General features: G+C 38.2%; 1 protein-coding gene across 2 annotated transcripts in view; it reads right to left on the minus strand.

The window, feature by feature from the left end:
- Positions 1 to 227: 227 nt before the first annotated feature.
- The window catches only part of USP47 (ubiquitin specific peptidase 47), a 110,829-nt gene continuing 90,181 nt past the window's right edge, over positions 228 to 20,875 (minus strand). For both annotated transcript variants that reach the window (XM_046684888.1, XM_046684886.1), the window contains 11 exons: positions 18,659 to 18,774; positions 15,870 to 15,992; positions 13,238 to 14,015; positions 8,311 to 8,486; positions 7,879 to 7,959; positions 6,420 to 6,535; positions 5,936 to 6,054; positions 3,550 to 3,680; positions 1,872 to 1,919; positions 1,650 to 1,780; positions 228 to 799 (listed from right to left, as the gene is read on the minus strand). In XM_046684888.1, coding sequence (XP_046540844.1) covers positions 625 to 799; positions 1,650 to 1,780; positions 1,872 to 1,919; positions 3,550 to 3,680; positions 5,936 to 6,054; positions 6,420 to 6,535; positions 7,879 to 7,959; positions 8,311 to 8,486; positions 13,238 to 14,015; positions 15,870 to 15,992; positions 18,659 to 18,774 — 1,994 coding nt within the window. In that variant the 3' untranslated portion in view covers positions 228 to 624. The remainder of the gene's footprint in view (positions 800 to 1,649; positions 1,781 to 1,871; positions 1,920 to 3,549; positions 3,681 to 5,935; positions 6,055 to 6,419; positions 6,536 to 7,878; positions 7,960 to 8,310; positions 8,487 to 13,237; positions 14,016 to 15,869; positions 15,993 to 18,658; positions 18,775 to 20,875) is intronic.

The raw sequence follows: 20,875 nt of genomic DNA on the forward strand, positions 1-20,875 counted from the left end.
AGGGAAGTGTTTTGATGTTCCAGAATAATGTTCTTCATACTCTGCAAAAAATGAAACAAAACAAAACACAACTTCACAATTCTTTACTGGGTTACGGCTGGTTCTAAGAATTTCTTTTTTCAGCTCCTACTTTTGCTGCTTTCCAAGAGTCAACACACGTTGCATTTACTTCCGAATTGTCAATGAGGTAATGTGTGTATCAGTGAAATAAACAGAAAATTCATTCATTCATGGCCTTTGCACAGCTTTTATTATTAAGCTATGAGCATCCTGTTTGAGGCTAGTTTTACTAGCGGCTATGTGCACATTTGTCCGCAATAAAAGAAGTTTACTCATTCCCCTTTCCCCTTTTCTAGTAGCAAGTTTTGCTTTTTGTTTTTGTTTTTATTTTTTTGCACATCCCTTTTCACTTTACAGTACATCGACTATAGTGCACAACATGATTCCAAGTCAAAACAGTGGCCCATTGGGCACTGAGCTTCTGATTGGTGAAGGGCAGTCCAATCAGTGCTGGTGTCACGGGGTGACCCCTGACCATGTCCGGCCATCACGGCACTACACAGTAGCAGAGAACCGTCTAATTAAAACCGCAACTCCCCCAGGGAAAATGCTCCACTAGCAGAGTCAGTCTTGAGCCAGATCTTTATTTGGTGCTCCATCCAGATATATTTTTAGTGCTTTCTCTTTCCGAGGTGAGTATGTTACACGATGTCCGGTCTTCTGGAGTCGACTGCTTTCTTTTTTCATCAGTTCGTTTCTTTGCTCATCCGTCAACTCCATTAATTCTTCTGTTTTATCCCTACATTTAAAATATTGATGACATATTAGACCAGTATAGCCATTTGCCTCTATTAATTTATGCTTCAGTGTTACAATGCTCCTCGGTGAGAAAATGAAATCTTACTGTCATGAGTGAAGTCAAATAATCCCATATACTAACATGTCCTAGACTTCTAATGTGTTTATTCTATTAACATAGCACTCACTTCTAAAAATGGCATAGAATAATTTCCACATTATTGTTAGTCTAACAATAGCTACTTATGGAACATCTATTTATAACAGGCACCGTGCCAGTATTTTTTAATGCAATAGCACTAATTCTCATAAAATCCTGCAAGGCTCACATCATTGTCACCATTTTACAGATGAGGAGCCAGGTAAATAACAAAGCTAGATCTGAACCCGTATCTGCCAGCTCCAAAGGATATTCTTTTCCCTCTATATCTGTGTTGTCCAATACAGAGGCCACTAGCCACATGTGCCTATTAAACACTTGAGACATGCCTCATTCAAATTGAGATGTGCCGGAAGTGTAACATTCACACAGTATTTCTAATACTTACTGCAAGAAACAGAATATAAAATATCTCATAAATGATTTTTTATATCGATTACATGTTATAATGTTAACATTTTGGATATACTGGGTTAAAAATATTTTATTAAAACCAATTTCACCTGTTTCTTTTTACTTTTTAAAATGTGACTTCTAGAAAATTTCACAATGTAATGTGTGGCTCTTGCGCAGCTGCTGGTCAGAGCCACTCTATGTCACAACACAGTATAAAGGTATTTATGGAAAACAAGATATTTAGGCATAACAAAAATGTCCCATCACTAGAAATAACAAAAACACTGAGCGGTACCTATAAAATATGACGGCACCATCATCACAGATGTAAAGAGGCCAGACGTTCAGCGTAGAGACTTTAGGGTTCCAGTCCAAGTCCTGGTGAATGTCGAGGACAGAAATGTCGCAGGGGAAAGTTCCTCTACCCTAAGGAAGAGACAAAGGAATGAGAAAACTGCGCCCTTGGCCACGTTTATGGAGCTCTAGTCTCCAGATGCAGGCATTCTCAGGGACTTACCTTGACAAATTCAATATCTTCCAAAGGAATTCCACTGATTTCAGAAAGCTGGAAAAGGAAACATTTTATAAGAGTTCATTTCAAAACTAAATTTGCTTAGAAAAGTTATTTTCCTTTTATCCCACGAACATAGAAATAGCTTCATTTTTTCAGTTATATCTTTGATATAAAAAATTAGAAAAAAAAGCAGAATGCCATGTCCCAGAAATATCAACTTAGTATATTCCTTCCAGACCTTTCCTATGCGTATATAAACTACATACACACATTTCCAAAATACGTAAAATTATACTTATGAACTATCTCCATACAATAATTGTATATAGCCATTCTCTTCAATAGCTGAACAATAGATCATTTTATTTCCTCTTGATGGATAATGAGCCTGTTTTTAATTTTCCTAGTTACAATGCTATACTATATACCTTCAAGAATATCCTTTCATATTTCTGCAAATATTTCTTCAGATTGAATTCTTACGTGTGGAACTGCACATCTGAAATGCTGATAAACGATGCCAAACTGAACCCTAAAAAAATTATATCAATTTAACCACTTATCACAGGTGTATGATATTGTCTGTTTACCCCAAAACTTGATGTCTCAAGGTCTTTTTCTTTTTTCCTTTGCTGAGGAATATTGTCCCTGAGCTGACATCTGTGCCAATCTTCCTCTATTTGTATGTGGGTTGCACCAAGTGGGGTAGGTCCACGCCCAGGAACGGATCCTGGGCTGCTGAGGCGGAGTGTGCTGAACTTAATCACTAGGCCATGGGGCCAGCCTCTCTAGGTATTTTTTGAATTTCTAAATCTTCACCAATTTGAGGTGAAAAATGCTATTACTCTTTTAATGTGTATTCCTTGTTCTGTGATTTGTCTATTCATGTTCTTTGCCTATTTTAACATTAGATTGTTCACCTTTTTCTTATTAATGTAGTAGCTCCTTATATATTATAGACATCATGTTGCATATATTTTTTTCCCTTTCTTGGATTTTACCTTTGTTTATGGGTTGTTTAAAAAAATTTGGGGGCGGGGGGCACTGTGCAGAAGATTTAACTTTTATGTGGGTCTTTCTCTTCTTTTTTAACTTCTACCTAGTATTACACTTACAAATATCTTTTCCTTTCTGGGATTATAAAAATATTTTCATCTAGTACATTTATCATTTTACTGTATTTTTTATATAAATTTAATACATTTAGAAATTATTTTTGTGTTTGATGTGAGGAAATAAATTTTTTTCCCAAATGCCAACTAGCAGTTCTAGTACTGCTTATGAATAATTCCCCTTTTCCCAAGAGATCCTTAAAATTCCCACCTTTAAAATGCAATATGCAAAAGAGCCCTTCATTTCAGTTCCTTTTTGAATTCTATCTCATTTGGTTTTTTTAATACATACAGCAAGTTACTTTAGTAATTTCTAACTAATGCTAACTACTTAGGACAAAGCTGATCCAAGTAACAGAAAGTGAGGGTCCACTCCTGGATGGACAGAAGCCAATGTAATTTTTCAAAGCATCAGGAGCCTGAAGAAACGATGAGTGGGTGACACAAGGTGTGGCAGAGACAAAGAAAGAAAGGATGCCACATCAGTGTTTGGCACTCGCTTCCTAGGCTCTCTCTTATGCAGCACAGGGAAAAACGTGTATTAGCTTACTTGTGTAAAAGGAATTTACCTTCTCTCGCAACTCATCAACACTGCTGCTCTCCAACACGACCTCCTGGAAGGGATCCAGCTTCATCTCTGAAGGCCTCCACCGTCTGGACAAGACTGCAAGCTGTGACATGGATTTCATCTTCTCCACCCCTAGGAATATGCAAGATTAGGCCATCATTCTATTTTCTCTAGAGGTTCAAAATTTGACTTTTCCTGTATTGCATGACTAAACAAAAAGGTTTAAGTGTTATTCTTAAAAACTGGGCATTATCCCAAGGAGTTTTTGAGAAGGAAATATTTGCTCTCTTCCGTCCGGTCTCAGAAGATAATCAGCACTTTTGCAAGCCCTCCTTCCATCAGGGCTCCTAACTCCACTCCCTCCTGACTCTTGCCGGACTCTGCTCTGCCACCTGCTCTCTCCTCTGGATCTCCAATCTCTGCTTCTCTGTTGGCTACCACCCCCCAATCCAATCATAATCAATCATCTTCACTTCGCCTTCTTTTTTCACTCAAGCTCTCATTAATCCTTCTCTTTTCATTTACTCCCAAACTGACTGATCCTGCAAACCCTGTTCAGCTGTCACCTTTCCCTCTGGTGTCCACACGAGCAAACTGTACTGACGTGGTCCTTAGCAGCTATCATTTTGGAATTACGGGTGTGCAGTTCTGGTTCTCCCATAGAGTGTGTGCATCTGGAGGGCAATCACTGGTTCTCATTCATTTCTGTGGCACCAGAGATTAGCAGTGTGTGGTAAATTACAGGTCATAAATGTTTCTTGGATTTAATCACATGACTCATTTCTCACTCAGCTAAAACACATACAGTCAAGCATCGCTTAATGATGGGGATACTTCTGAGAAATGTGTTGTCGGACGATTTTGTTGTTGTGCGAACATCATAGAGTGCACTTACACAAACCTAGATGGTATAGCCTACTACACACCTAGGCTATATGGTACTAATCTCATGGGACCACCATCATATATGTGGTCTGTCATTGACCCAACACTGTTATGTGGTGCATGACTATACTGAAAGGATGCTGATGCAGGTGCCCACCATCCAGTAACATTTTCTGGCTAATCCATCTCTGCTAATACATACTCCATCCTTCCTATGTGACTTCTATGTCCTTCTTGATGTCTTCCTGGCTTACCCAGACAGTCATTCTTCTCTAAGGCCCCAGACACTCAGAGAAGGAATTCTAATCTGGAGCACCTGCCTATACACCATGGTAGACATGTCCTGGTTGTTCCTTGTTTCTCTAGTTAACTTGTCAATTAATCAGAAATTCAACCACCAAAATTTAAATCAAATTAGATCTGAAACAACCTAAAATAGGTGAGGTGTTGGTATTATTGAACTTTCTGAAAACTATCATAATCTTATACAAAAATATCCAGGACTTATGACCTTTTATTCAGTGGAAAAAGAAGGAAAATCAAAATCTTTCTAAGCAATAGTAAGTCACAAAAAAATACAGAACTAGTTGCTTCCCTTGATACGATCTCCCCAAAGCCAATTCTTCCCCTACAACTTCCTCCAGAAAACAGTATTTTAAATGTACCAAGTTCATCATTAAAACCAGAGGCATGATAGACACGAGTGCTCTTCTAGGTCACTGTTAGGAGTTGAGTTGTGTCTCCCCAAAGACATGTTCAAGTCCTCACCCCCAGGACCTCAGAATGTGACCTCATTTGGAAATAGGGTCGTCACAGTGAGAATCAAGTTAACGTGAGGTCACTTGGGTGGGCCTTAATCCAATATGACTAGTGTCCTTATAATATGAGGAAGTTTGGACACAGACAGACAAGCCTACAGAGAGAACATCATGTGAAGATGAAGGCAGAGATCAGGATGACGCATCTACCAGCCAAGGAACGCCAAGACTGCCCACAACCCACCAGAAGCTAGGAGAGCAAATTCTCTCTGGCAGCCCTCAGAAGGAACCAAGCCTGCCAACAACCTGATCTCAGACTTCTAGCCTCCAAAACTGAGAGAAAATAAATTTCTGTTGGTTAAGCCACTCAGCTTGTGGTACTTTGCTGTGGCAGCCTAGGGAAATTAATATAGTCATTGTTTTCAAAATCGCTGATAAGTTATCAGTACCACATCCTCAAAATAAAATAAGCCATAATGAAAAAAAAAGTAAATAACAAACATAGCTAAGAAAATATTAGCAGAATTTCCTGTAAAAAGTACTAAAAATACAACTTGAAATTGCAAATTCTCTGTAAGGAGGAATTAATCTTCTCAAAATTACAGAAAAGAAGAAATATTTAAAAGGCAAATGGGACCCAGAGAAAAGATAGAAGAAACTCATGATTTGATAAAAAATTATAGGCTTCTATTAGTTTTAGAGCATTTCTAACTGATATTTCTCCACAAAAATATTGATTAATACCATCAAGAACTTCAAGGAAAACCTCCCAGTTGCTGGAAATATTAATATCTTCTTCATAGATATGATAATCCAAAAAGACAGTGCCAGGATTCTTCCATGTTTTTTTCCTTAGACGAAACCTACAAATGTGATAAGACATTTTAAACTACTTTAATTCGAAATTCTTAACTTTAATAAAATTACACGAATCTGACATCAAGAAAAAATGAAGTACGCTCAAATACAAAAGTCAAATGGTTAGTTCATTAAACTTTGGAGAAAATATAGTGAAATGCTCCCAAGACTTCACATTTAGTATCCTACAGAGGAAGTTCAAACAAAGTCTAATATTTTTGCTTAGTTCTATTAAAGTACTCTGCAGTACTAAAATTCTGAACAGTACAGGAATTTTTAATCCTTCTGGTTTTAGAAAATCACACCAATCCTTGTCAGCCGCCCACAGTCTTTCTTCAAGCTGCTGGCGGCACTGTAATTTGTACTCTACCTGTCAATGCTGAGCTCTAAGCCACATTGCTCCCTGAGTTGAGGAATTAATTCCTCTTTTGATTGCCGTACAGTCATTCCTTTAGCAAACACAGCATCGAGCAGAAACTTGCATGGCTGGGAATACAAACATAAACAATCAGAGCCTGAATTAAACTTTAAAATAAGGATTAATAAGACATTTTATTTACACTTTGTAGTCTAACAGGGGCCTGAGTTTAGGGGCCTATCTCCTTCCTAGGTTCAGATCTTGGCTCTACTACTTAACTTTGCTATCTTGGGCAAGTTTGCTTCATATTTCTGTGCCTGAATTTTCCCATCTGTAAACTGGGGACAGTGTCTTCTCACAGAGTCATTGTGAAGACTAAATAAAATAACACATTCATATTTCCCTTCTTATAATAAAATGATCACAATTTTGAAAGAAAAAAGAATCACTTTTATGGACTAAAATGAGGGAAATGCAGACTAATTCTCCAAATACATTCATGATTTGTCTCAAAAGAGACACAGTCCCCACAAGCCCCAAACTTAGAAGAAACATATCAGTCAAAATAACTGCAGTGGATCACATGTAAGAGAGAGGCTGGGTGCCTTATAAATATTTGTTGAATTTGAATGAAAGCGTTTTATGAAAAACGTCTCCCCTTATTTGCTATGTGGTTTTCACATTTGTCTAGGTCCTCAATAAGATGTTACAAACATCCTGAAAACTGGGTCTCTGCCTTATTCTCCTGGGTATTTGCCACAGCCTTGTATATCACAAGAACTAAGATATTTTACTTATTATTGCCAAAACACATGGCCTGTTTAGATCCTTAATCCACCATTTACAAGTTGTATGACCTTGAGCAAATTACTCAACTTCTCTGTGCCTCAATTTCTCTATCTATAAAATGGGAATAATAAATAGTTCTTATCTCACAGTTAACTGATGAGGATTAAAGGAGCGAATACTGGCAAGCAGTTGGAGCACGTGGTCAACACTGGATAAACGTCTGTGGACTATCGCCATGATGCTCTGAATGCGGGGCGCACTCACTCTCCCCGTGCAGCACTACACAATCATTCCCAGAAAACCAACACCAGCAAACCCCCTTTAAAGGCAGGAAATTACCGCCTCACTTCAGAATTTGTAGCAACACTTTAGAGCAGGGCAATGACAAAAAAACGGCCCGAGGCCCACCTGTATCCACTGCCTGTTTTGTAAACAAATTTTTGTGAGACATGGCCACTCCCCATTGGTTCCTGTACTGTCTGCGCCTGCTTTTGTGCTACAATGTCAGAACTGAGTAGTTGCAACAGAAGCAGTGTGGCCTGCACAACTAACAGATTTCCTAGAAAAAGTGTGCCGACCCTGCTTTGGAGAAAGAGAAAGAAATGACTAGTAATAAACCTCTGCACTGTATGTTTTTAATGACGACCAAGAGAGACCTTACCGTGCTAAGAGTCTCACGTACCTCTTGCTCATTGACTAGAAGCTGGTACACTTTAACTCGGTACTCTCCTTTCTTAAGTGCTCTCCCCAGTCTAATCGTAATCTAGAAATTAAAAACATTTGTTTTTCAGATGGTCTGTCGCAGCAGAATAAACAACCCATCCTCACCCCATCTTTAGTTTGTTTTCCAAAATTCTCTAGATTATGGCTCTTTGAGAACAGGTCTATCTTTTACCTCTGACTCCCAGCACCTAGAGCAGTAACTGACACATAGTTAACACTTCAATGTTTGTTAGATGAAGAAAAACAACAAAAAAGGCCAAATAACTGCTAAACATCAAAGAAAAAGGACCCTTTTAGGGTGTCTATTTCACCTTACTTGGAAGTAGTGCAAGATGTTCTCAAATCTATCATTTAAAACAGACTCTAATTATTCAAAATTACTGTAATCAACCTTATTGTCATCTGAAAATGACGACAGGGTCTCATTCAGGCGGACACTCTCAAACTCTTGATTGCTGGCATACACTCGAAAGACCTTGAAGTGAGAGGACAAAACTCCAACAAAGGGCTCTAAGTGTTGTTTGAAAGCGGCCAGAGTAATTCTCTTATCAACGTGCACCATCAACCCTAAGCACAAAACCAAAACAAAACAGAAACAAAAAGGTGTAAGACGACCTCTGAGCATGAAGAGAACAGATCATATACTTATCACACTGTACGCAGGAAAAAGCACCCCTTTTCAGTTACTCATATCCAACACTGAATGGACAGAAACAGACACTGACTATAGGATAGGGATGATCTGCCGGCTGCACATGTGCTGACAGTGCAGTGTTTTTTTTTTTTTTTTTTTAAGGAAGACTAGCCCTGAGCTAACTGCTACCAATCCTCCTCTTTTCGCTGAGGAAGACTGGCCCTGAGCTAACATCCGTGCCCATCTTCCTCTACTTTATATGTGGGATGCCTGCCACAGCATGGCATGCCAAGCCATGCCATGTTTGCATCTAGGATCTGAAGCAGCGAACCCTGGGCTGCCGAGAAGCAGAACATGCGCACTTAACCGCTGCGCCACCGGGCCGGCCCTGCAGTGCTTATTTCTTTATTTGACTGCTGAGTTCAAAGCGAAACTTCCAAGAATCCTTTTCAAATACACACAGTCTAGTTCCACTGGACTCTGGCCGTGCCTCTTCTGCTTCCTGACTGGCTATGAGCCCCAGAGCAAGTCACCAGCTTCTAGACCTCCACCTGTTCATTTGAAAAACGGACGTAATAATAGCACCCCCCGCAGTACTGCAGTGTGAATTCAGTGAGGTAAGATATTTACCATGCTTTTAGCTCAGTGCCAGATATATGCTAATTGCCTCAAAAACTGTTAGTCTATCCAGTTCTGGGATTTCTACTAGGAAAAAAATGTCAATACTAGCACGTGAAGATGTCTGTTTTATCACGTGGTTGGACTGTAATAGGAACAGTGTCTAAATGGATCAGAAGTTTCCATCTCCTTCAAGCTTCAATTTAAGCTCTTGGCATTGTAATAGGATTATCTTTAATGAGCTTAATTTTTTCTAATGCTTCTATTTTAATCTTTTGTCCTTTATTTTCTAAGCCGCTCATGAGCATACTTCTGGAATATATCTATTTACTCTGGTCTTCCTATTCTAGTAAAGAGCAAAAACTTTACTCATTTTTCTTGCTCTTGCAATAGGCAGTGCGGATATGCGAGCTGCCACGCCGCCTCAGGCCGGGCCCCTCTGCAGCCCTAAGGCTCTCTCTAGGGTTCGCCTTGGTTTGCTGTGAATGTTACACCAAAAGTCAGGGATATGACCCTAAGACGCTCGTGCTTTATGTTCTCAGGTCATCCCAACTCTTAGGTTGATGAATTTTTCTGGGTGGATTTTTTCAAATAAATTAATGTTCATTTACTGTTTTCCTGATTATAAGACACAGGTTCACTACAGAAAATGTGACAAGTACCAATCAGAAGAAAATATAAACAGGGTAATAAATTTTACTATTATATATACCTTTTGAGGCAGCATTTCTTTTAATTTGTTTAAAATGTCCATTTCTAAGCTTTAAGGAGTGCCCCTAAGTATTAATCATCCAGCTTTTGGTAAACAGGTCTTTATTTACGTCATCTGTCAAGGTACTGAATTTCTTGAGGGAAGGGTATAATGAAAGAATTACTTGATTAGAAATCCGAAGTCTGTGGCTGGATCTGTTTTGCCGCTTCAGTCTGAGAAGCGGCTGCAGGGCGTCATCCAGCCCCCCTGGGCCTCAGGTCTCTCATGGGCTCATTACACTAGTCCCACTGATTGTTACAACAAAATTCTGAAGTGCTACTCAAATGCGAGCTATTACTGCCATTTTGGTCTCTCTCACAACTCGTAGTAACGTTCTACCACAGGAAGACACAAACGGGTTCGCTTATTGATTTAGCTCAACATGGTGATTAGGACCGAGTGGTTCCGGAGCTGGACGGCCTGGCCTGAATGAATTCCTGGCTGCTCCGGGTACACTAGACTAGTAACTCTGACTTCTTAACTTCTCTGTACTTCAATTACCTCTATTAGTAAACGGAAAAAACAGTATTTACACCTCATAATGTGTTTTTGGATCAACACATGTAAAACGCCTAATACAGCCCTGGCAAAAAGTGTCAGCTTAACTGGTTGGCTATAATTATTTTATAGTTTTAGAGCTTACCATTGTACCATTTTTCCTATCTACCTCTTCAAACTGAAGAGTTCAGTCTCTTTACAGTGCAACCTCAAAATATCTTTAGGGTTTTTCTTCTTCTTTCCTTTTATATATTTCTGGGATGAGGTGGTAACCAAAACTGTATAAAGAGATTTCAGTGCAAAAGCACTACCATTTTTATTACCTTGACCTTCCTGTTTATACCCAAGGGGCTGCAGACCACAAGTCGGTCACACTGGAAGAGTATTTTCAGAGGAAGGTCTATAATTACTCCCTGAAACAATTCCTGGATTCTAACGGCTTAAAGACCATTACTTTAAGTGTAGTTTGGTTAGTCCCTAAATGAATCGCCTATACTGTGCACAGAATGTTACTCTTCAGACATCAAATTCTTTGTTATTAGACCTTGCCATGTCATCCCTTTGAAGACTGTATTAGGACTCGTCACCCACATGTTGCAGGCACCTGCTCTCAGATCACTGAGGACTGTGACGAGCCAGCCCTAGCACAGACCCCTCAGACACCCGGCTGCTGGCCACCATCCTTGCTCCTCTATCTCTAAGCCAGTTTTCTAAACATGAAAAGGCATTTTCCAGGGTTTTCACTTTTTCTTTCCCAACAAGCCTTGTGTAAGCCTAACTAAATTGTAGTAAACGGTTTCTCTTCATCACCATGTTTACCATTTCAATGAATGCTAGTAAATTAGCCCGCTATAAATTTCCAAAAAGGTTAAAATGGCCAGCAGTCTCCTTTTTAAAGATGTCATTAACCATTCTAAGATGGAAACGAGACTCTTCAGACTATAATTCTAAGCATCCCCACTGAATTCTTAAGGTTGAGACTATCATGCAGTCAAATTTTCAGCGCATGATTCTAAAATCAACCACTTAAAAGAAATTTCTAACCTTTTCCTAAAGAGGAGCTACTTTTAATTTCTCCAACGCCCCTGAATGGGTGAGGATGGTGAGAAAGCAGAGTAGCTCCTGGCTACTTTTCCTTTCCTAGGACTGAGGAAAGTAAGGAACGAACAAGACAGCACTTATGGGGTGGGGGAGTACATACCAGGCTTACAATCAGAATGCCTGAGCTTGATCACAACAGTGTGACCTCAAGGCAAATTATTTAAGCTGTTTGAGCCAGTTTCTTTATCAGTAAAAAGTGTCTATCAACATTAATTTCACACAGCTGTTGAGAACTAAATGAGATAATGTAAGTTAATGAGCCCTGTCAGGTAAGAACGCCATAGAAATTGAAAGTATGATTATAATAGAGTTTCTGTGTCTCCATTTAAGCCCACCAATCCACATTTTCCCACTTGAGTTTCTGCAAGATATATGTGTAGCTGTCACATGATTCCAGCTTTACTTGGACCTGGATAGTTAAAACACAAATTTACGTATTTTTACTACTGATTTCATAATTTCTACCACTTCCTTTTAAAAGACAAAATTTTGAGAGTATAAGCATCATAGCATTTGTGGTTGATTGTGCGCCTTCTCCCCACTGGATGAACCACAAGGCTGCATCCCAGTCATCTCTACTTCTAATAGCCACAGAGGGCCTGGCACCTAGCATACATTCAGGAAATATTAATTGGGTTGTTGACCAATGGATGGACGAAGAGTGGGACTCTCTTCCAAAGGTAACAGGAGCAAGTGTATTCAATCAGAAGACTTAAATTCTAGTAACGGTTCCACTACTTTCTACTGTGTACTTTGGGCAAGTCATTCATCCTCTATGAGTTTCAGTTTTCTTATTCGTCAAATGAGGATATCAATGTTTGCTGTATTAATCTTGAGAAACTTCAAGTGAGAACAAAAAAGTGTTTTGAAAACTAAAATATACAAATATAAGGAGTAATATTAATATTTGCCTTGGTGAAGACTAATGCAAAGTATTTAGTTTTTCAGCTATGTCCCTTTCATACTTGAAGAAAGATTTTTTATCTTGAACCTGGCTGTCTTGCTAATTCTTTGGCTGGTTTCAATCTAACGTTTTATAAAAGTTGTTTTATACTAATTTTAATGTTGGTGTGCATTTGTTGTTGTTAACCTGTCTCAAATGCACACACTGATAGATCTCTTCCACCTTTTTGAGATTACATAATTCAGACTTTCTTGTTTATACCCTGCCTGGAGCTTACTTCAAAGTATCAACTTGAAAAAAAAAAAAAAAAAAGAGCCTCTTTCCTTTCTCTGACTTTCCCCGTCAGTTATGGACTTTTTAGGGGTGTGGGAAGGACCTGTTTGCATTGGGGGATGGAGGAAAGGGAGGGGATGCACAAACAAAAATTTTCCTGGGCACTAAATATCAGCTTTTCTAAGGCGTCTAGTCTTTTTTTTCTTGGTATATTATTTACTTTTTAAACTATTTCTTAAATTTTTACTTATTACTTTTATCATAATTCTTTCCTTTTTTAAAAAATTCTTTTTTACTTATCTCACTAGAGTTCTGACGTCATGCCTGTCATGGGTCTGACGTATCTAAGAACACTGGTCACCATAACCACATCAAAAATGAAAGCAACGGCGACAGAGAAGACTCATATGGTTCAGCAAGCTACAGGCGGTCTTAGAATGAAGTACCTAACTCTTAGCTGATTCTTTTCTTAACTGAAAACTTAAACTGAGAAAAAACTGACGCTGCTTCAAGGAGCCTTTTTCTGTTCAAGTACATACATTTGTGTCCTTCCCCAGAGCCTGCATCTGCAGCATAGGGCTCTGCTTTGAAATACATGTACTGTGTCTCGCCCCTGCTCTTGCCACTCTCATCATATTCACTGTCAGTTCCAGAGTCCTCTTCTGCTGTATCCCACGTCTCTTTTTTCCCTTCATTTGCTTTAGTTCTTCTGCTACTCGTGATGCTGTGGGAATCAAGTCCATTAGCCAAGGGGATCTGAGCGTTATCCGCGTTGCACAAAGTATCACTGCTATGACTGGAGCTGAGGATGTCACTGTCCACTGAACTTGTACTCCTGTCATTATTCACATCTGAGTCAGATCGTTCTTCAGACTGAAAGTTTTCAGGATCAGAGGTTTGAATATGCTGTTCAAGGTCTCTGTTCTCCACCGATGCTGAGGAGTCCCTCTCATTGAGAGGCGATTCGATGTTTTCAAAGTCACTTGTCTCAGTACTTTTGCTGCTATCCCCATTCTCTCCATCTTGCTGCTGCTGGAGTGACAAGCTTTTGAGTTTTTCAGTGCTTTCTTCTAGAATAGCTTCCACAGACTTCAGGCTCCCCACAGGCCCTTTGACTCTTTCACAGTCATCATCCACATTACCAGAATCGCCCCCTGCTTTCTGATATGCTGTCCTTTTGGAATAAGATCCTGGGGATTGCTCAGGTAACAAAACAAATAATCTGATTGTATTTGCATGCCGATCCAGGAGTTTCCATAAATGAGAGTCTGTAAAGGCCATCTGGTAATCCAAAGTCTCTGAACTTTCAACAAACACCTAAACAGTAAGGCAAAGGGTATATTACATCATTAATTTTAGTGACCTTCTCATTCATCATAAGAGTAACATCACATCAACACACGACAGTGCATAATAAGTTATAAAATTTGGGATGGTAATGTTTCTAAAGCTCACGTGCACTGTTTTTGGAGACTAAATAAAATAAATATTCTCTTCATGTCTCTGTAATTAGCCATAAATTGTGCTATGACAGACGGGACACACACACATACATGCAGATATCTTGTTTATTAGGTTGCCTATTTTCAAAAATTTTTGCATTCCACATCTTGCTCTTTAGGAAATCAAAGCTTAGTATGAATATAGATAAAGAAACATGGATAAGAACATCTTGGGAAGGCAACATCAAAATGCAGATTGTAGAAAAAGTCTAATGGACAAACGACTTGGTTCTACAGCAAATAAACTGCACAGAAACAAACAAAACACGCAGGGGAGCCTTCAGATGGAAACAGTCTGGAGAGAGACATTATGGACTTTATTTGGATCCTGATTGGAACAAATAAATCCCATTGGAAAAAAATCTTGTAAGATTATCAGGGAAATCTGAACACTGACTAGATACTGCTTGATATTAAGGCATTCTTGTTAATTTTTTAGGTGTAATAATGCAATTGTGGTTACAGTTTTTAAAAAAGATCTCATCTTTTAGAGATATACACTCATGTTACTTATAGATGAAGTGACATAATGCTGGGGATGTTTCTCACATAATCTGGGTGAAGGAGGTGGTTAAACACAGACGAAACAAGAGTGGATAAGTGTAGAAACTGGGTGATGAGTACATGGGGTTCACTATACTATTCTCTCTACTTCTGTGTATGTTTGAAGTTTTACATAACAAACTTTTTTTGAAAAAATGAAATGAATATACACAAATCTGGCAATCATGAATAGCATTTTGAGTTGAGAATAAAAAGATCATTATCATTCAATCAATATTACACATCAGGACTTACAGCTAACCATTTAAAGAAAAAAATAAAGGCAGATCCCTCCCACTCCTTACCCTAAAACAATATTAGGGTGGATCAGAGATTTTAATGTTACCCACACAAGCACTAAAGTATTAGAGGAAAATAGAGGTAAATAAAAATTACATACTAGGATTAATAAAACAATACTAAAAAAGGTTAAATGAGATAAAAGACTAGACTGCACCAAGTTGAATGAGACTGGAAAAGGGGATAATAAAAGAGGACAAATAAGGAAATTTTGGATGCAATTTATCCTGAGTAAACCAATAGGGTTAGGAAAAAACACATAGGAAAAATGATAAATGATGGAACATGTAACAATATCAAGAGATGAAACAAAAAGATCAACATGAACTTTCACTTTTCTAACAGAGATTAATGAGTAGGCAAAAGGGAATAACGTTGGGTGAATCCAAGATGATAATTTTCTCTGTACTAGGCATGCCTCTGACATTCACTATGAAGCAGTGCTTTGTGGGAGGAGCTCAAGAACGAACAAAATTCAAAGGACAGAATCACTGTGGACAGAAATAGTCATACAGGCTTCGCCAAAGAGACAAGACCAATCTGGGGCTGAAGAAAAATTCAGGGAAAGGGGGAAGAAAATTCCAGGTGAGGGTAGCTCATGAACAAGGCAAGGAGAAGACCCAGCAAGACTAACTCAAAGGAGAGAAAGAAGCCTGATCTGAGCTGACCACAAAGGAAGATAATTAATTGTTGGCAGGATGTGAGAATTTAAAAGGTAAATTACAGACAGATGGTAGATAGCTCTAGAGGCCAGGCTTATAATAGTAAACAATTTCATTTACTCTTACCAGCATAGAAAATAGTAACGAAAAAATAAAAGACATACCTTGTTACTTCTAAAAAACCCTTCAGCTTTCAGGGTCTTACTGGGCGCGGTGAGAAGACGCAGATCATTGTAGCAGCGCTCCAGCACTATTCTCATCGTCTCCGCAGGTAAACGGACGACGGTCTACGAGGAAAGCGAGTCAGTAAAAAAGGACTCTCCCAAGAGTAATTGTGCTTGACTTGGAAATATGGGAAAATAAGACACTGCTGAGTTTCTCTTAAAAACAGCAGAAAGAAAATTAAGAGAAAAATATTTTTAGTAGAGGTTTACAAATTTTTAAAGAATCTATGGGAAAAATTATTAGTCCCACCCATTAATTATGCTATAAATGAGAACAAAGTATTACCTATAAATATATGCTCTGAAATTATTTTAAAGGAAATGGTTTTTCACTGAAAATTCTATTCCTCTCAAATTTGCAAAGTAAATGAGGTGATTTGGTTCCAAAAAAACTGAATAACTGACTTGTTGAGAACTGATGTCAAACCAACACCTATTTAACTTCTTGACTTTTGACAGGTTCTTTTGTATTCTGTGAATATTTATTAATACTTTTACTAAGTCAATTTTCTTATGTGTAAAATGAGATTAAATTAGGCAAAATTTAAAGTTATTCTAAAATTCCACATCCTTAATTTTTGGTGTCATTTTATAAATTTTACGTGAAATGATCAGATAAAAATAACTTACATTTTAAAAAACATAATTTGTTCTCAACACAACTAGTGATAACTAATTCTTAGCCAGTCTAGTAATACTTTAAACACTGTATTTCTCGGCACCATGTTTTGTGACTGCCTTTATTCTCTACAGACATATTTTTCCTCAACAAAATAATTAGCTTTCTCAGGGAAGAGAATGTCATGTGCTTCTTTTGTATTCTGCCTCAGTGCTCATACTCTAGATTAAACTATAATAAAGAGCAATTACACTAATGCAGTCTTTTTTATGAGCAATTTAATCATAAAATATGACATCATAATATGATTTATTTCCTCCAATTATTACTTTGGCAAAAGTGTTGGGAGTCATTGTTGTCTTTTTAACATAATAGTAATTAAAACCCAACTTTTACATAATACATACCTTACAATTTTATTTTCACAGAGCATTTATTTGTTTTATAAACATTCACAACAACCCTGTTAAAACAGATATTAAAAAACCCCAGACACAAATGCAAACGGGTGCAGCCACTATGGAAAACAGTATGGAGATTTCTCAAAAAATTCAAAATAGAAATACCATATGACCCAGCCATCCTACCTACTACTGGGTATTTATCCAAAGAACTTGAAATCACAATTCAAAGAGATTTATGCACCACTATGTTCATTGCAGCAGCATTAACAATAGTCAAGATGTGGAAGCAATGCAAGTGCCCATCAACTGATGATGGGATAAAGAAGATGGGGGGTGTGTGTGCGCGCGTGTGTGTATAATGGAATACTACTCATCCATAAAAAAGGACAAAACCGGTCCATTCGCAACAACATGGATGGACCTTGAGGTTATTAGGTTTAGCAAAATAAGCCAGACAGGGAAAGACAAACACCATATGGTTTTACTCATATGTGGAAGATAAACTGACACAGGGACCAAGAGAACAGCTAGTGGTTACCAGAGGGGAAGGGGGTTGGGGGTGGGCACAAGGTGTGAAGGGGCACATTTATATGGTGACTGACAAAAAATAATGTACAACTGAAATTTCAGAATGTTATAAACTATTATGACCCCAGTAAAAAAAAAAAAAAACCCAGATGAGATAAAAGATGAGAATATCATAAGACAAATGACTGGAAACTGGACTCAACTTCTTGACTTGAGATTACAGAATAATTTCCAAGACACCAAGGGACCTTAACCTGGGGTTTAGGAACCCTGAAAAATTTTGCTTATGTCTGCGTGCTCAATGTTCTATAGTACACAGGACCCCTGAAAGGATAATAATCATTTCTCTGGAGGGGACTAGTTTGTTTGTCTGAGGAAATCTGAACGTTTTCATCATCATATTTTTCCAGCTCAAAAATTCCGAACGAGCCAATGTTCTTTATCATCGACTCACATAATGTGGCCAATATTTAATTCATCACCTTCCCTGTCAAATCTGCTCCCCCACCTTACCCTTCTATTTCTATTGACGTATCACTACTTTCCTGGTCACCCAAGTTTGAAACTCCTCAGGTCACTGATGCTCCTGCGTTATTCCAATGTCTACCAATCGCAAGTCCTGCAGACACTGTTTATATGATCACTCTTACCAATCTATACTTTCTCTCATTTGTGGTCACATGCCTTCACTGAATCACTTCCTCAACTTCCTCATCTACATTCCTGACTCCTCCCTCAGTCCATCTGGAACACTAGTCTAGGGTTGTCAGACTTTCCACTCTACGGCACAGCTCTCATCATGCCACTGCTGTACTTAGAAAACAACCAACCTACTTCTATTGCCTCCATCAAAGAGCCCAAACTTTTGTGCTTACTACTTAAAAACTCTCCATGAAATAAACTGAACTTATGTTTCCAGGCATATATTTTATAATGACCCAGCCCAACACACACGCGATTGTTATGTGCACTTGCCTCCCACTTTCTTTCCTCCATAACTTTGGTCTATCTGTTTCTTGTATTTGCAGTGTCCTTCTCTCCTACCTATAGCTGTCTCCTAGCTATAAATATTGCTCCTTGAGGTAAATATTGGTTCCTATATCTTACTCATAACTATCACACAGTGCTTTGTAGAGAACAGGCACTTAAAAATATCATTGACCAATTTTAAAACTTACCTTTGAAATAAGCTGTTTGAACTCTGTGACTGTTTGATTTAAGTAAGCACGAACAGTGATAGGAGCAGCTACAGATTCTGCCTTTAGATCCACAACATGAACCTTCACCATCACTTCTGTCACATTTGAAAAACATAAAAACATAACTTGGGGTTATTTCTAAAAATGTACTTTACGTGGGCAACGCACTCAACACATTTCTAATAGATGGCAAAGATAACATTCTTTTAATTATCAAAATGGTAGACGTATGTTATACATGTATAATACATGTTAAAACTTCTTATTCACAATTATGAGATTATAACTATGCATAAAGAAATGGAAATGAGGCTGACAAAAAAGTTCTCCTAGATTTCTTTAAAAAATGAAAAAAGTCAAAATGTTATTTTTAAAAATATATGCTTTGTTTCCTTGTAAAACATAACATCACTGTCAAATTTATCAAGCATATTAAAAATACATATCCAAAGTTCCAAAATACAGACAAAAACCACAACACTAAATACATATAAATAACTACAGAATGCAAAACAAATAATAAAGGGAACATGGCAACCCTATCTGCTTTTGAACAACCTTCATTAAACCATTCAAGGTCTTGTTCATAATCACAAACTTCCTCTCCTCAAAATAATATTTTCTATAACCTATGGAAAATGCTACAGAAAAACTGTTTGGGTTTACATATTTATTTTTGCACTTAAAATTCTTTATATCACAATTTAATCCCATCTTCCCCTCTTCTGTTTTAAGGAGATCATATTAACTAAACCTTCAGGTACTAGAAAGATAAACGAGCTTCAAACACTACATTTAACAGACACCTACTCTCCAGCTTAACTGTTTTATCTTATATGTAGTATATGTCAATCCTCAGTTTTTTCCCTATGTTGCTAACCTAAATATGACATAATAATCTGCTAAAGTTTTGATTATTAATGAATCAAAGGAGATTAAGTTTTATAATCCACACTCACATTTAGAATTCTCTTTTACTTTTTTTTTTTTTGAGGAAGATTAGCCCTGAGCTAACTACTGCCAATCCTCCTCTTTTTGCTGAGGAAGACTGGCCCTGAGCTAATATCCGTGCCCATCTTCCTCCACTTTATACGCGGGACGCCTACCACAGCATGGCTTTTGCCAAGCGGTGCCATGTCTGTACCGGGGATCTGAACCAGCAAACCCCGGGCCACCAAGAAGCGGAATGTGCGCACTTAACTGCTGCGCCACCAGGCCAACCCCTAGAGTTCTCTTTTAAAAAGTGGTTTTATCGCTGACTTCTGTTATACTTTAATCATAATCTTTGCTACCTAGTTAAAAAATAATCTGCAAGGTAGGGGCCGGCCCGGTGGCACAGTGGTTAAGTTCGACATAATAACATTAAGTGGTTAATGTTCCGCTTCAGTGGCCCGGGGTTCGCCGGTTTGGATCCCGGGTGCGGACATGGCACTGCTTGGCAAGCCATGCTGTGGTAGACATCCCACATATAAAGCAAAGGAAGATGGGCACAGACGTTAGCTCAGGGCCACTCTTCCTCAGCAAAAAGAGGAGGATTGGCAGCAGATGTTAGCTCAGGGCTGATCTTCCTCAAAAAATTTAAAAAAAAAGAAAATCTGCAAGGAAATGTTCCAAAGGGATTCTTTACAAATAGGGCAGAATCTGACTGAAAGAGCCCTTGAAAGAATACCACTCTTAATCTACTCCGGAAAGAGGAGCCTTCATAAAAAAAACGAGGTGTGTACATGAGCCACAGAGGAACAGAAATTTGAAAGGGTAGAAGATTTTCTAAGTTCAAGTTTTAGGAATAAAAGCAGAGAACATAAGTCTGAATTCTGATTAGTGACTGATTCAAGGGAGTTAGGGTTAAGACAACAACAGCAAGAATTTTGTAAAATTATTAAACATCGTGATTTCCCCTTAATTCTTACAGTTTACACATAGCGATAACTAGAAGACTCCCAACATGTAACTGTCTTTAGGGTGTACTTTGGTAAAGTTGGGGGCATTGAATTTTGCTTTCCAGATCAGTCTCAAACAAAGAAAAAAACCCCAAGTTTCTGAGGAATGAGACAAATTTAATGAAAACAGAAAAAGCTGAAGTCCCTAGGACCTGTAGAAATGGCGAGGACAGAGAAAAACAAAAAACGTTCGCAGTGATGGGTTATAAAGCCACCTCTACAAGGAGAGGAAAGCAGACTCTACTGCAACTTTATG

This window comes from Equus quagga, chromosome 14 (assembly GCF_021613505.1).
Source record: "Equus quagga isolate Etosha38 chromosome 14, UCLA_HA_Equagga_1.0, whole genome shotgun sequence".
NCBI lineage: Eukaryota > Metazoa > Chordata > Mammalia > Perissodactyla > Equidae > Equus > Equus quagga.